Source organism: Geotrypetes seraphini, chromosome 2, assembly GCF_902459505.1.
Source record: "Geotrypetes seraphini chromosome 2, aGeoSer1.1, whole genome shotgun sequence".
NCBI classification, from domain to species: domain Eukaryota; kingdom Metazoa; phylum Chordata; class Amphibia; order Gymnophiona; family Dermophiidae; genus Geotrypetes; species Geotrypetes seraphini.
In genome coordinates, this window is record NC_047085.1 from 431,320,226 (window position 1) to 431,337,985 (window position 17,760).

Consider the following 17,760-nt stretch of genomic DNA (forward strand, 5'->3'; position numbering starts at 1 on the left):
GCGATCGTGAGAGGAGCCGTGGCGGCATCTTTAAACTTAAAAATAAACTTCTACCAGTAGTGCTGTTTTTCCTGCCGTGCTCTCTCGATCTCCTTTATCACAGTGAGTGCGATGGTAGGCCAGACCACGGGAAGCAAAGAGGGGAGGGAGGTTGGTGGAAATGGTGCTGCACAGGGACCTGTAGGGGAAGGTAAATACCGCTGCTGCTGCTGCTCAGAGAAGTGGACGGAGAGGGAAATACTGCTTCTGTTGCTGCACAGGGAAGTGTGCTCAGGGGAGGGAAATGAAGGGGGGGAATGTTACATATGGAGCAGGGAGAGAGACAGATAGAAATAAAGACAGACAGACAGCGGGAAGGAGGGAGGGAGACAGAAAGGAAGAAAGACACAGGGGCAGGAAGAGGGACAGAGAAAGGGGGTCAGGGAGGGAGAAATACAGCAGGAGGTAGAGAGACACAAAGAAAGAAAGATAGACAGACATCTATTCTAGCACCCGTTAATGTAAACAGGCTTAAAGACTAGTACATTATATAATTGCATTCGCCGCAGGAGTTCCTCTATGTTGCCGAAGCCAGAGACTCCAGAGCCCCAAGAAGTCCCAGCTGAACTCTTTCCTCTCCGCTTCGGCATCATTAAATTGAACAATAAGTTTTTGAGGAAAATAAGTGAAAGGAGCTCTCTGCTGTGTGACTCTCAGCTAGACCCATCAGCGTCCATCTTGGATCCAGTGTCAACATTTTTTATAAAACAGAGCATCCTCACCTACCAGATACCCATGAACACCTATGAGCTGCCTTCCATAATGAAACTGAGTAGCTCTGTTAATCCTGGTTTAGAAGATAATGCAGGTCTGGTTTTCAGACCTTCAAATGAAAAGCATAGATTTGATCAGTCTACATCTCTTCCTTCATCTTATTCTCTCCAAATGCAAACAAAGCAGATGCTTCAGCGAGAGGCAGAATTGCATACTTATCCTAGCTATTTTCAAACTTTTGATTAGCACAGATTGATTAAATTCAAACAGGCGTATGCACTTATGAAACTGTACAGGCAGAAGTAAAAAGTGTAGATATATGATAGCCATTCAGGATTTGGTCAAATCACAAAGAAACAATAGTTTTGACTGCTCATATTCATATATAATACATATATAGGTGTACATATCTCCCTCATTATTCGCGGGGGATAGGGGCAGAGCCGGACACGAATAGGGAAATATTGCGAATATCTGGCTCTGACCCACCCCCGCCTCCCCCCGGCATCCCGGCCTTACCTGGTGGTCTAGCGGGCTTTTGGGGCAGGAGCAATCTTCCTACGCTCCTGCTCCTTGTAGATCGCCAATAGGAAATGGCTGTAGGGAGTTCCCATCGTAGTCTCGAGAGACTACGGGAACTCACGGCAGCCATTTCCTATTGGCGATCTGCACGGGGAAGGAGCATAGGAAGATCGCTCCTGCCCCGAAAGCCCACTAGACCACCAGGTAAGGCCGGGATGCTGGGGGGAAGGCAAAAATATGGGAGGAGGGTTTTCCCCCTCTCCCCCAAAAAACAAATCGCTATTATGTGAAATCACGAGTGGGGAAACCGCGAATGGGGAGGGGGAAGTGTATATTTACACTCCCTAAAATGTATGTTAGTTATTTATCATGGTTACAGATGGAAATGATTCTATAAAGCTTTTTGGATTAGATTGGATTTATTGAATTTCATATATCGCATATATTCTGCATAAAAAGCATACCTTACCTGAGAAAAAGTGCTTATATAAACTTTCATGCACCAGCTGTGCTTAGGCATTCCTTGGGGTGTAGTTTGATGTAGCAGTGGTGGGGTTGTGATGTAAGCATGTATATTGCAAAATATGCATACACATACATGCACAAAATTATCGCATTTGTTGGAGCAGGTATAAATTTGTGCATCTGGCATTTGTGCTCCACTGAAGTTGGAACAAGAAGCTTATTTTATAAAAGGTACACAAACACCTGTCTTGCTTGCCTATATATACAGGAACCTTCTTGGATATCTCACAGAGGTGTCTTGTTATATCAATCAAATGGGCTTATTGGAGCTTACAATTGAGATAGTCAGGGCCAGATTCTGTATAGTACGTCTAAAGTTGTGCATGCAAATCTGTGTGCATTGTTGACATGCATATGCAATTTAATTAACAAGCCAGTCAGCGTTGATAACTGGTACTAGTTAGAAGATATGCACACAACTTTCTAAGATATTGCAAAAGGTGAAGTGGGAAATATAAATAAAGTAGTGCACATTCTACAAAATGGTGCACATAAATTTCAGCTCATGAATTTCAAAAGGAGGCATGGCCAAGGGAGGAGCATTAGCAGACCATGGGCGTTCCTAAAAGTTAGATGCACTGTTATAGAATATGCACGATCCATGCACAACCTAGGCGCAGGTTATCATTGGCCAAAATGGGTGCACCTAAAATGCTAGTTATGAATACGGCCGTTCTGCAAACTATCTATAACTTTGGAAACATTCTATAGAACGGGGCTAAGCGCTGTCCTTTTCGGCACCAGTTTTTTAGGTGCCATAAATAGAATGGCGAACAATTAGGCAGAAAGAGAGATGCAATGTAGAATTTTAATGACCATTAAATCTGATTTAGGGGCTCTGTGGTTATAGATGTTGTTACTGATCAGCCTGTTATACATTGCTGTATTTATTATTTATTACTTGTACATAAAGAAATATACATACATAAATACTGATATATACAAATGTGTGTATATACCACATGCAAACAGGATAAGGGCTGCTTAGAAGCTTACCTGACTGCTGGTTTGAAAGGAAAATGGTTCTGGCAGAAGCTTTGCAATTAGAAAATACCGCAGCCTTGAATTTGGAATGCCAAGCTAGTAATTAAAATAAACAACACATCAGTATGCTTGCTCAGACATAGGGAATCTATAAAGCTAAGGAGTCTTAACATTTACATAAACAGATCTGGAAGATTTGCCAATTAACTCCAATATCATTTTCAGCATAAAGTGTTATCACTTTCAACAGTTTCTCTCATTCCATTTTTAGGCATAGTACAGGTCTTTGGCATACGATTCTTGATATTTATATGCGACACATGCTGTGAAGATTTTCACCCATTCTTTATGAAATATACATACGACTCTTAGCAACACTGGTCAGAAGTAGTCAAGTACCATCTTATCAACTGGAGCATCAACAACTTTCAGAACCTTTATTGGATGGGATCAGTGACTGGTTCTAAGAGTGAGGCTTTGTAAAGAATGATAAAAGTAGGCCCGTCATTGAAACAGATTCTTGAATATGTCCTCCAGGTACTGGCATAGACTTTATACTAAGGAAGAAACCAGATTCCAGAAAATAACTTTTTGTCCAGTATGTCTTAGTTGAGGTTTCTAAGAACACACAGCTGAGAAAAGCAGATATCGAGAGAATATGGTATAGCACAGCAGAAGATTTTAGTAAGCTATTCACCTCAGAAAAACCGTGCCTCTTCTACTAACATAGTTTCTGATGCAGAGGCCAATCTGATTCACATACAGAATGGGAAAGGATAAACGTTTATAAAATCTAATGATTTGATTACATACCACCCATTACAATAAGTTTAAGAGCGGTTTACATAAAAAATTAGATAGCTTAAGCAGCTTTACTATGTCAGTCACAATCAAAATTACATAGCTTACAGGTAAGTTTTGTAATATTGGGCACAATAACTCAAAGAAATTTGCAGAAGTCCCTCTTCTCTATTCCACAATGAAGATAATTTCATTAGGCCTACACATGCTGTCACTTTCACTACTGTGGCTTTCTCCTGCTCCTCTTTGGCCTGCATATAATAAACATAAACTGCTTTGATTATACCACAGAAATCCCATTACTCTTAGGTTAATCATATCACTTGTGTTCCTAACTTGATAGATCGCTGACATCACCTCTGCCTCTTATAGTCCTGCAATAGCCACTAAATTCTTCTCCTCAGTCTAGCCAGTCACTAATGTTGCCTCACTCTATGTAAAAAAAAACAACAAGTCTCCCCTGACCCAACAGCAGGGTGAAGGGCACAGGCAGCCGAACCAAAACAGCCTACTACTAATTATTAATATAAATGGGAGACCCTCAGTCTCACAGCTTGCAATGGAACAAGTCCCTAAAGCACCAGCTGTCACAATAGTACACCAGCTGTCACAATAGTACACCCACAATAGTACACCAGCTGTCGCAATAGTATACAATATTACCTGTGAAACATCCCTGGGTTTCTCATATAAATTAAACTAGTGTACAAATGTGCTAAAAGTGAAATAATAATGAATAAATAGTCCCTAAATATACATTGAAATGGTTCAACTGCCTCTGCCCCCATCCGGGGGTCGAATGGCGTCCAAAATCAACTGGACTGGCTCGGACACGAGCAAATCAAAAGAATGGAAAAGTACTTAGCTGCTCCGTAAAAGTCTAGAATGCAGGGTAACCAGCTTGAAATGTACCTGTCCAACGGGGCTCCGTTTCAAGGGGAAAAGACCCCCCCTTCCTCAGGAGCCAGCTGTCACTCTATGTGACATAATAAAATTTAGAGACCTGATGGGCCTTGACCTTTGAAATTCCAAAATTATCAACTGAAGAAGGGACCTTAAAGCTTTGAAGGTCCATGTAAAACATCTTTATTTATTTATTGAAAACATTTTTAATCCACCTTTTAGATAACTGTGGCACAATGAAAATAATAAGTATCATGTAAAAAGACTCTTAAATGTATGTAAAAAAAATTGAAACTCATTAAATATTTAAATATCAGCTATAGTCACTACATATTGAGAACTGTCACTTACACAAGTTGGAGATAACAGAAATTCTTGATATTGAAATCCACATTTTTCTAATGTTTGTAGAAACACATCCCTGGTTAAAAAAAGAAAAGATTTTAAAGTGTTCTTTATGCATATTTAATGCTAAAACTATGAAATAACAGTTGGGTGACTGAAGTTAAAGAACAGTTTTAGTGACAAATTTTACTTGATGGTAAAGACAAAGAAACTACTAACATCCCTTTTGTTTATGATTTCTAGATGCTAGCGCTTCAATTCTCTACATGGCTTTCTTAGCTAGACATTTAAGCCTGCAGGGGTTAACCCCATCACAATATTTCAGTGCCATGTCTAAAGCATAAATCAGGAAAATACCTATTATAATTACTGCGTAACTCACTTTCAGCTATTGTGAAAGGGGAAAGCTAATGGTCCCCCCCCCCCCAAAAAAAAAGCACAACAAACTCTCATACATACACACAACCAAAACAGCTCCAGGGTACAAGAGTTTTAAAAAAGCAGGGATAAGATAAAAGGGAAAGGGAACTTGTATACCGCCTTTTTGTGGATTTGGCATTTCAAAGCTGACGTTCAAAGCGGTGGGCACTGGAGGATTAAGTGACTTGCCCAGGGTCTGAGGGAGCAGCACTGGGATTTGATCTCACAACCTCTGGGTGCAGAGGCAGCAGCTCTACCAGTGAGGCACACACTTTTATTCCTTAAAAAAAGGCATGAAAATATAAGACAAAATACACCTGAAAGATGACCTAAGAATAAGATTCACTAAACAAACTGCACAAAGGCCTCCTTTTATCAAGTGCATTAGGGTTTATCATCACTGGCCACTGGGGTAAAAAACCCTAATGCAGCTAGATAAAAGGGGGCCACAATTTGCTGAATCTAGCAACTACTGCTACTTAAAACTTTCTATACTTTTCTTAATCTCTCGCTTGAACACAATTCTTCCTTGAAAGAATGAAAAGTGTCTGCCTCTTAAGAAAAAGTAGTTTAAATTATTTTTTTTTTAATAAGCTTGTGTAAGAGATGGTGATGATCAATTCTGCTGATCTAAAAGGGTCACGAGGTTATGACTGCTCCTGGTTATACAATGGCGAAACAGAGCTACTCTGTGCTGCATCTTCATCCATTTAACCGACAAATGTTCTTTTGACATCTGTATCAAGTTAGACAGCCAATTCCTGACTGGATGCCAAAGACACCCATTTACTGATTATAAGAGCCACTAACTTTCATTTTTTCACATCTTTACTTTGAGCATCAAAGATGCTGCAGACCTTTGTAACTTATAAACGCACCTTGTGATGCAATTTAGATTTTATAGCAAACGATGTATGTTTTGGAAGAAAAGAAGGAAGATATGATAGAGACAATAAAATGCCTCCAAGGCATAAATACACAGGAGGCAAATGTCTTTCAACTAAAAGGAATCTCTGGAGCCTAGAGGATGAATGTGAAAGGGGACGAAAGCTAATAAAATATGTCTTTACAGAAAAAGTGGTGGGCATGCGGCATGGCTTCCCAGTGGAGAAAAATCATGGGGAAAATATTTCGGAGGGGGGGAGGGGGTTGGAAAGAAAAGTAAAGCTTATTATTTATTTAATTTGCTTTATATCCCATTCTCCACAATGAACTCAGAATGGGTTACAGGTTAACATACATGAAATTTAGACAATTGGGAAACAAGTTGGCATACAGAGTGATTTACAGGATGACATACTTAAAATGTAAACCCGCTTTCCAAACTTTTGTGAGTCTCACTGAAATCTTTAAGACTTGTCTACCACACAAGTCTATAACCACTCAAAATAGATAGCATAGAGAGGAACTTGGGGTCTCAAGCGCTCACAGTTAAAAGCCCGATGTTTTTCTCAAGGCTAATAACTATACAGTGAGCTATCATCGGTCCCGTATACTCTCTATAACATTTATTGGTAAAAAATTTTTACTTTCTATACTTTTTTTATTTTTTAAAAAATGATTAAGTGATCTAGTAATCTAAATTTCTTATGCATTACTCTCCCATTATAGTTAGAAGTACTTAACTTTCATATTCTTAGCTTGAAAGTACTTTGCTTCAGTTTTCTTAACGATGGAAGATCTCCGTTTTGCTCCTATCTTTTTAACAAGAGCTTCATCAGGACAAGCCCCAAAAGCAGCACTATTAATACCACCGGCGCTGCAAAGACATGTTGAATAATATAATGAAGAGTCTGCTCTTTACGAAGACACAGAATAACTACTGAGTCAAAAAGTACTTTCAAGCTAAGAATATGAAAGCTAAGTACTTCCAACTATAATGGGAGAGTAATGCATAAGAAATTTAGATTACTAGATCACTTAAATCATTTTTTTTTAAAATAAAAAAAGTATAAAAAGTAAAAAAATTTTTACAAATAAATGTTATAGAGAGTATACGGGACCGATGATAGCTCACTGTATAGTTATTAGCCTTGAGAAAAACATTGGGCTTTTAACTGTGAGCGCTTGAGACCCCAAGTTCCTCTCTATGCTATCTATTTTGAGTGGTTATAGACTTGTGTGGTAGACAAGTCTTAAATACTTAAAATGTAGCCAAAAAGGGTTTAAATTCAGCATACTTAGTGTGTTCATCCTAGTTTGACATACTTAATATGTAGATAACAGTTTAAAATTTGCCATACTTATAATACAGTGTATTACTCTTAGTTTGACACACAAAGAAGATCCTGTTCAACATACATTTAGTGAACGTTTCTTTATTGGCATTAAATGGGGGATTAGGTAAAGAGGTAAGTTTGAATTGCTTCTCTGAAATTCAAAAGCCCTTTCAAGGATCAGATCTGATGGGGCAGTTGATTCCGGTCGCTTGGTATGAAATGGGAGTAGGATTGTCATCTTGCATTTTGGAATTGGAGGGCACAACCAGAGGGTATTTTAGAACATAAAAGTAGCCTTACTAGGTCAGACCAATGGTCCATCAAGCCCAGTAGCCCGTTCTTACAGTGGCCAATCCAGGTCACTAGTACCTGGCCAAAACCCAAATAGTGGCAACATTCCATGCTACCGATCTGGGGCAAGTAGTGGCTTGCCCCGTGTCTCTCTCAATAACAGACTATGGACTTTTCCTCTAGGAAATTGGCCAAACCCTTCTTAAAACCAGCTACGCTATTCGCTCTTACCACAACCTTTGGCAATGTGTTCCAGAGCTTAACTATTCTCTGATTGAAAAAATATTTCCTCCTATTGGTTTTAAAAGTATTTCCCTGTAACTTCATCGAGTGTCCTCTAGACTTTGTAATTTTTGACGGAGTGAAAAATTGATCCACTCAGGATTTTGTAGACTTCAATCATATCTCCTCTCAGCCATCTCTTTTCCAAACCTTTTTAGACTTTCCTCATACGAGAGAAATTTTATCCCCTTTATCATCTTGGTCGCTCTTCTTTGAACCTTTTCTAGCGCTGCTATATCGTTCTTGAGATAAGGAGACAAGAACTGAATGTAATACTCCAGGTGAGGTCGCACCATGGAGCGATAAAGAGGCATTATAACATTCTTAGTCTTGTTAACCATCCCTTTTGTTTAATAATTCCTAGCATTTTGTTTGCTTTTTTAGCTGCTGCCACATATTGGGCAGAAGGTTTCATCATATTGTCTACAATGACACCCAGATCCTTTTCTTGGGCGCTAACCCCCAAGGTGGACCCCCAGTGATTTGGATTATTCTTGCTAATGTGCATCATTTTGCATTTGTCCACATTAAAATTTCATTTGCCACTTGGACGCCCAGTCTTCCAATTTCCTAAGGTTTGCCATGGCAGATGATAAAGTCACATGAAAGATAAAAATCATGTGCCCTATCATTAGAATTTGAAGTATTAGTAAGAATTTTGCACTTTAATTTATAGTACAGAAAAGCATACACACAAGCAGACAAAAAAAAAAAAAGCACCAAGGACCTTCAAGTGAGGGATTGTCAAGAGTCCTTTACTGATGACCCGACATGGGTCATGTTTCAGTGATTTCAAGACCATTCAGCGATTCTTGGTTTCCAGCCATTTATTATATATGAATGTTATCTTTGTAAGATTGTATGAAGTGTGACAAATCTCACTGGAAAGACCTAACACAGGTGCTTTGTGCTGAAACATGGCCCATGTTGGGTCATCAATAAAGGACTCTTGACAATCCCTCACTTGAAGACCTTTGGAGTCACAAGAAAACATTGTGAGAATGCCAATTCCTATATTTCTGTCTTTAAGGCTAGTATGCTCCTTGATTCTTTAGCAGATTCCCCCTCACAAAATCACTCCCGGAGCACATAAAATATCAAAGAGCAGCATGGACATCAGACTCTCAACAGACAGCTTATTTCAGGTGAAAATCTTGTTGTTTGTGTGTGTCTGTGCTGGTATCATTTTTCTACTTATTACAACTTTAAGGTCTCCTTTTACAAAGATGCGTTAGGGCCTTAACGTGCAGAATAGCGCGAGCTAAAATGCCGCACGCTAGCCGCTATGCCTCCTTTAAAGCAGGCAGTAATTTTTTGACTAGCACGCGCTAATCTTGTACGTGCGTTAAAAACGCTAGCGCACCTTAGTAAAAGAAGCCCTAAGAGTTAATATGCCTTGTAACAGCATGCTTCAGATAACTCAATTATTCAAAAACAATTTTTTTGCACCTGGCAGAGGAGTCTTCAAATCCTTTCACATTCTCTAAAAGAATGTACTTGGGCAGCTTTTGCAACCTGCAAAAAAAAAAAAATATTCTTTGGATCAGCAGATAAATAACTTTATGTAAAACTTTATAATGCAAGCAGAAATCAAAAATGTTATTTATCCAACAAGATATAAAATAAGTGTAGCAAAGGACAGTTAGCAAAGACAGCAAAGGGCAGAAAAATTTGCTCTTCCTTTATTGAAAAGGCCACTGTTATTTGGCACCTAAAACAAAAAATGCTTGTCACTGACTTATGGAAAAATATATCTCCAAGCCTTGCAGAATATGGCATTATGTTGCAGTTTGTATTAATATAATCTTACCACAGTATTTGTCTGATATCTTTTATAGAAATACATGCTATCAACAATATCAAAATTCAAAGTCTTTGGCATTAAAATTTCCATGCTTCTATCCTGGTCAAAGGAAAAAAACATGTGTCCTTTGACCTAGATCTATTGTAATATAAACTTTTACATCCCTATACCAGTAGCAAACTTCTTGAACAGCAGGACTCCACGTTTCATGAAAAAAATCATCGGTTGGGGTAATGCATCTATGTGCGACTGAAACATCTGTCTGGCCATTAGGTCTATGCTTAATCATGCTCAGGAGAGATTGAGGGCATGTTTCATACTCTGTCTCTTCAGATTAGCACTGTGATAAGGATTTCCATCATAGTAGAAGAGATGATTTCATGGACCAGAACCAAAAAGCCTGGAGTTAAAATCCTCCTGCTGATACTCTTTGTAACCCTGGGCACATCACTTAATGTACTGTCGTGACAGGTACAAACACAGAGTCTAAGCTCACTGGGGACAGGGAAATGTTTACTGTACCTGAGTAAAACTCAACATGCGCTAACAATGAAAACACATGAGCTAAAGCAGTTTGACAAAATTCCAGAAAGCAAAACATTTTAACAATTTTGAGAAAAATTGTAAATCAAAATTTCCCACCAATACAATATTTTATAAGTTTTTCAGATTTTACAAGCTTGATACATAAAAGATTTTAGCACAAATTGAAAAATTCAAGGCATTGTGAAAAAAATAGGAGAGAGCAGTGAGGCAAATACTATGGCCCCCCTTTTACGAATCCATGTTAGGCTTTATTATCGCCGGCCACAGCAGAATCCCTACGAGTGTTGGAGCTAATACCGCTGAAGCCGTCGATAAAAAAGCCTAATGCAGTTTCATAAAAGGTGTGTTATGTGATCATAATAATGCAAGTCAGTAAATCAATGACTGCATCAGAAATCCAACAGACTCCATGGACTCCAATGCCTGATTAAAATATCATTCCACGTTTGCTAAATTCATTTCAAAAAGGATAAAAAAAACCTTACCTTGGAAGGATATCAAGAACATAAAGGAAACTCTTTGCCCTGGGATCAGATATATCCCCTTGAAGGCCAATTCTAATGAATCAAGAAAAGATGAAATAATCTAAATTTTTAAATTTTAATATTAAGTCAACAAGCATTTAAGATATATTCATTTAGTATTGATGAAGGAATAAAATTTCCTGAACTCAAGTAATAGCATTTCAAATTATGTGGTTTTAAGCATTTAATTTTATCTTTCTTAGTCTTGGCCTGCTCAACTCATTTTTTGGGCTGATGCCAAAAGCTGTTTTAAGATACAAACCACTATTTTTATCAATTGTTATTTATCAAGCATGCAACAGAAAGGTGCAGAAAGACGACTGTGGAAATGAAATTAGGCATTTACTGTAGGTACGAAATTGAAATCAAGAACCTTTAGGGTATTAATCTCAGAATTACTTCCAGTCTGATGCTCAGGCTCCAGAGGCAGACTGAGCTTGCAAGTCTCAATGTATGGGATAACAACAATGCAGGAACAAGGATTTTTGATTTTCTAGGAACTGGGGAACATTTTGAGAAGGGGAGCTTGCTCTAATGGGATTAACCACAACCAGGTTGGAAGAAACACCACAGTCAACAGTAAAATTTAGAAAGGAACTTGAGCAGCTTTTAAACTAAATTATGGGGAAAAGCAGGTGGTCCCTCAGGAACACAAAATTCAGCAGGAGGTATCGTCAAAGGATACAGCAAAGTAACTCATCTGTAGCAAGTGTTATCCGAGAACAGTAGGCAGATAGTCTCACATGTGGATGGCATCATCCATGGAACCCAGCGGTCAAAAAGTGTACAATCAGTTTAAACCTTTAAGAGCACCCATACCACGCATGTGCTGGTGCCTTCTCACCTGACTTCAGCTCGCGGGACCATCAGTTCAGTAACAAAGCTAAAAAGCCAACTAGGGGAGGAGGGAGGGTTGTGAGAATATCTGCCCAATGTCCTTGGATAACACCTGCTACAGGCGAGTAACTATGCTTTATCTGAGGACAAGCAGGCAGCATATTCTCATATATGGGACTCCCTAGCTGCCAGGATCATGCCTCTGAGAAGTTTGTAACTGATAACTTCCATGAGCCTGGTGAAACCAAATGGGTTGGAAGGAAATTGGAATCTAAGTAGAAAATACATTTTGTAGAACTGCTTGGCCAAACTGACTATCCCATTTAGAATGATTTTCTAAACAGTAGTGAGATGTGAAGGTATGAATTGAGTACCAGGTGGCTGCTTTACAGATGTCCTTGATGGGAATGAAACATAGATGAACTACTAAAGTTGTCATTGGTTGAACTTTATGTGCAGCGACATGGCCTTCAAGAATCAGCCCAGTCCGAGCATAGCAAAAAGAGATACAGTTCACCAGCCATGTGAAGATGATTCTCTTGGTGACAGGAGCTCCAAGCTTGTTTGGATCAAAAAACAGGAACAGTTGAGTGGAAGTTCTGTGAGCTTTGGTCTGATTCAAGTAATAAGCAAGTGTATGTTTATAGTCCAAAGTATGGAGTGCCACTTCACAAGGGTTAGAACATGGTTTTGGGAAAAAAAATGAGAACTATAGAGTGGTTGAGATGAAATTCTGAGACGACCTTTGGGAGGAATTTGGGATAAGTGAAAAGAACCACCCTATCATGGTAGAACGTTGAATACAGAGGATCTGACACAAGCGCTTGAAGTTCACTGATCCAGCGTGCAGATATGAGAGATATAAGGAAGATTACTTTCCAAGTGAGATATTTGAGAGATAGCATAACATAATTTATTTACATATTGCAAAGCACCAAACAGTTTGATGAGGTTAACAATTCAAATAATTGAACAGACTCGGCACAGATACAAACAAGGAAATACAATCTTCAATGCTCATTCACAAATTTATAAAACAAATTAAGTTTCGAGATTATGTACCGCCTTGAACCGCAAGGTAATGGCGGAATAGAAATCACTAATGTAATGTAATGTAAAATGCATATACGATTTAGAAGACCATATATTTGGAAACAGCTCAGAGCTTAAGTTGGCTGCTTGAAAAGATAAAAAATTTTCAATATCAGTCCTCTGCATTCTACCTCTCAAAGAGGGAAAACAGAAAATGGAATTGTTACGCAAAGCGGGGGCAGTAAATCCAAACAATTTCCATTATATAATTTGGTAGCAGACCATGTAAAATCTTATACACAAGGCAGCCAAATTTAAACAATGAGCACGCCTCAATAGGGAGCCAATGCAGTTGTCTATAGTAAGGCGAAACATGTTCGGATTTCATCAAACCAAAAATAAGGCGAACAGCTGAATGTTGAACTATACGAAGCCAATTAAGATGCTTCAGGGGGCTTGTAAGATACTAAGTATCAATGATTGAGAAAATTTAAAATGAAAGAACATCAAAATAAGAACAAACAGATTGCAGTCTCCAAAGTGTAGCAAATCCCTTCCACACAACAGCATCTACTTGCTCTTCCATAGTTAACTATCTAACGTCACTCTCAAGATTTTAATTACCAATGGAAAAGAACAACCCCCAAAAGCGATACTGTCTTCATTCATATTTGAAGAATTAGCAAAAAAAGAACTTAGTTTTTTCAGAGTTCAATTTCAGTTTATATTCCTTCATCCAATCTTCTACCACTCATACTACCTCATCAACTTGTCTGATCTCTTTTGAAGGCTCAGTGGAAATTGGAAGAAGGGCAATAATATCATTAGCATAGCATATAGATGAAGTTGAAAATGGTTCAAACGGAGGTTTCATCAGAATGGAAAGTATAATATTAAGAGCCCAAGTTTGATTGGTGGTTTAATATGGAAAAGGCCTGTCATGAATCTGGAAACTAAAGAATATACAGATAATTACTTTTTATCCAGAGGTGGATAAAAAGCACTAATAGCACTGAGATGAACTCTTGACTGAAGTAGTTTTGAGACCAAAGTTAGACAGGAGTAGAACATAGTCTAAAACCGATGGGACAGGACAAGTAATCAGATCCAGTGAGTCGAGATTACACCAGATTGTGAAACGAGCCACTTCAAACGATAGCAGAGCTACATGGAAGGTTTCCTAGAGGCTTCAATGATAGCTGACAATGGTGTAGACAGTGCAAAGAATCTACTTGTTGGAAGATATACCACGCTGTGAAGAGCTAATGAACATAGATTGGGATGGAGAAGAGAGCCATCATTCTGTGTGAGCAACACTGAAAAGACTTGAAGTGTGATGAGTTTCCATACACTAAGTTGTAGGAGAGAGAACCATTGTGACGCGGCCACCGAGCTGCTATGAGATTTATGGTGGCCTGTTCTTGGTGAAGTTTGAGTAGAGTCTTTCCAACTAAAGGAATTAGAGGCAAAGAATAAAGAAACTTGTCCAACCAGTAGAGAAAGAAGTCGTTCCAGGCAATTGGGAATGTAGAGGATGGAACAAGTGATTAGAATTTTGTGGTTGGGGGGGGGGGGAGAAGGAGGTCCACTTCTGGGAATCCCCAATCCAAAAATATCTGATATAAAATGGTTGAGTTGAGTAACCACTTGTGAGGTTGTACGAGTCTACTCAACTTGTCTGCCAAGATATTCTGTTTTCTTGCTAGATAAACCGCTTTCTGGAATATGTTGTGAGGAATCACCCGGAGTTAGATTTGGACTGCTACTTGGCAAAGTGGGCAAGACCCTGTGCTTCCTTGTTTGTTCACATAGTACATGGCTAACTGGTTGTATGTTCGGATGAGTACTACTTGATTGATGAGGTAATCTTAGAATGTACACAGAGCTTTGCAGATTGCTCGAAGCGATTGATGTGCAGAGCTTTCTCATGAGATTTCCAGTTGCCCTGAATATGGAGGCCGTTGAGCTAGGCTCCCCAACCAAGCACTGAAGCATCCATTGTTAATATTTTTTTGTGTAGTGGAGTGTGGAATAAGCACAGTTACTTACCTTAACAGGTGTTATCCAGGCAGCTATTCTCAACATATGGGTAATGTCATCCACGAAGCCCGGATGTGGACAGCTTCACAAGCATACTTTCTTGAAGAACTTTAGAAAGTTCGCAACTGCCGCACCGCGCATGCACGAGTGCCTTCCCACCCGACGCAGGGCACATGTCTCCTCAGTTCAGATAGCTAGCAGAGAAGCCAACCAGGGGAGGTGTTTGGGTTGTGAGAATAGCTGCCTGCTGTCCCTGGATAACACCTGTTACAGTAAGTAACTGTGCTTTATCCCAGGACAAGCAGGCAGCCTATTCTCAACATGTGGGTGACCTCCAAGCTAACCAGAATGGGATGGTGGGAATGTTGGCAATTCAGGGGAATAAATTTTGTAACACTGCCTGGCCGAAATGGCCATCCCGTCTGGAAAAAGCATCCAGACAATAATGAGAGGTGAATGCATGAACCAAGGACCAAGTGGCAGCTTTACAGATTTCCTCAATAGGAGTAAATCTAAGGAAAGCTACTGATGCCGCCATGGGCTGTGGCTCGACCCTCTAGATGCAGTTCAGCCTGAGCATAGCAGAAAGATGCAAGCAGCCAACCAGTTGAGGATGGTGCGCTTGAAAATCAGATGTCCCAACTTGTTTGGATCAAAGGAGACAAAAAGTTGAGGGGCAGATCTGTGTGGCTTTGTGCGTTGCCAGCAGGAAGCCAAAGCACGCTTACAGTCCAGAGTATGAAGAGCTGTTTCTCCAGGATGAGAATGAGACTTTGAAAAAACACTGGAAGTACAATGGATTAATTGATATGAAATGCTGAAACCACTTTAGGTAAGAATTTAGGATGAATTTGGAGGACCACCTTGTCATGATAGAATACTGTGAAAGGTGGGTCTGCAACTAAAGCTTGTAACTCGCTGACCCTGTGAGCAGACATGAGAGCAATCAGAAAAATCATTTTCCAAGTGAAATATTTAAGATAAGCCTAAGCCATTGGTTCAAAAGGAGGCTTCATCAATTGAGCAATAACAACATTGAGATCCCAAACCACTGGAGGAGGTTTGAGAGGTGGTTTGACATTGAAAAGACCTTTCATAAATCTGGAATAAATAAGACCTTTCATAAATCTGGAAACCACAGGATGAGCAGAAAGGGGTTTCTCTTCGATAGGCTGATGAAAAGCAGCAATTGCACTGAGATGGACTTGAATGGATGTGGATTTGAGGTCTGATTGAGACAAATGGAACAGGTAATCCAAAACTGAAGACAAGGAGGTAGATTGAGGCTCCTTGTGATGAATGTGCACCAAGCAGAAAATCTAGTCCATTTCTGATTGTAGCATTGTCTAGTGGTAGGCTTCCTAGAAGCCTCTAAAATGTCCTGTACAGATTGAGAAAACTGTAGAGTGGCATTTAGGTTGAGAGGTGTAGAGTCTGCAGGTTGGGATGAAGTAGAGACCCTTGACTCTGTGTAAGCAGAGAGAGAAAAACTGGTAGAAGTAGTGGCTTCCTGCTGCTGAGTTGAAGAAAGGAGAACCAAGGTTGCCTGGGTCACTGAGGAACTATTAGAATCATGATGGCATGTTCCTGTTTGAGTTTGACATGTGTCTTGACTATGAGAGGGAATGGAGGGAACGCATTGAGAAACCAATTCATCCATTCCAGGAGAAAAGCATCTGCCTCCAGTCGGTGAGGGGAGTATATCCTGGAGCAGAACTGAGGAAGTTTGTTGTTGTGGGGAGACGCAAAGAGATCTATCTGAGGAGTTACCCACTGAGAAAAAATGTGATGAAGAGGCGAGGAATTGAGTGTCCATTTGTGAGGTTGTAGAAGACGACTCAATTTGTCCGCCAGTTTTTCTCTCCTTTAATGTAGACAGCTTTCAGGAAGGTGTTGTGAAGGATTGCCCAATTCCAAACCTTCTGAGCTTCCTGACAAAGAGGGAGAGATCCTGTTCCTCCCTGCTTGTTGACATAGTACATGGTGACTTGATTGTCTGTCTGAATGAGGACTACCTTGTCATGAAGAAGATGCTGAAAAGCTTTGAAAGCATTGAAGATCGCTCTGAATTCCAAAAGATTGATGTGACACTGACAATCCATGCTGGACCAATGGCCTTGAGTACAGAGACCATCGAGATGAGCCCCCCCAAGCATAGGGCCAAGCATCTGTTGTGAGGACCTTCTGATGAGGGGGTGTTTAAAACAGTAAACCTCTGGATAGATTAGAAGAGATCATCCACCAGTGGAAAGACTGTCTCAACGAAGGAGTCACTCTGATGTGTTGAGAGAGTATGTCGAAAGCATGAACCCACTGAGATGTCAGGGTCCACTGAGGGATTCTGAGGTGAAGTCTGGCAAAAGGAGTCATGTGAACAGTAGAAGCCATGTGACCTAGAAGAACCGTCATGTGTCTTGCTGAAATCAAAGAGAGGGAAGACACTTTGTGACAGAGCTGAAGAGCATCCTGATTTTGTACAGTGTCCAGGACAGCTCAGTTGAACTGTAGAGTTTCAGGGGGCTGTAGCTGGGATTTGGGAAAGTTAATTTCGAACCCAAACTTTAGAGGAACCAAATAGTCCGTTGGGTCGCTACAATAACCCCTTGAGATGTTGAATCTTTAATGAGCCAGTCGTCCAGGTACGAGAACACATGGTTCTGCAGAGCTGCTGCTACTACAACTAGGCACTTGGTGCACACTCCTGGAGATGATGCCAGGCTGAAGGGTAGCACTCTGTATTGGAAATGCAGATGTCCCACCTGAAATCTGAGGAACTGCCGAGAGGCTGGATGAATGTGAATGTGAGTGTAAGCCTCTTTGAGATCTAGAGAACATAACCAATCGTTCTGATCTAGAAGGGGATATAAGAATGCCAGAGAAAACATTCCGAATTTTTCTTTGACTAAAAATTTGTCGAGCGCTCTGAGATACA

General features: G+C 39.9%; 1 protein-coding gene across 4 annotated transcripts in view; it reads right to left on the reverse strand.

Annotated features, from left to right (window-relative positions):
- The window catches only part of TRDMT1 (tRNA aspartic acid methyltransferase 1), a 73,402-nt gene that overhangs the window by 18,161 nt on the left and 37,481 nt on the right, over positions 1 to 17,760 (reverse strand). For all 4 annotated transcript variants that reach the window (XM_033931279.1, XM_033931277.1, XM_033931278.1 and 1 more), the window contains 4 exons: positions 10,881 to 10,952; positions 9,495 to 9,560; positions 4,840 to 4,909; positions 2,797 to 2,880 (listed from right to left, as the gene is read on the reverse strand). In XM_033931279.1, the coding sequence (XP_033787170.1) occupies positions 2,797 to 2,880; positions 4,840 to 4,909; positions 9,495 to 9,560; positions 10,881 to 10,952 (292 nt within the window). The remainder of the gene's footprint in view (positions 1 to 2,796; positions 2,881 to 4,839; positions 4,910 to 9,494; positions 9,561 to 10,880; positions 10,953 to 17,760) is intronic.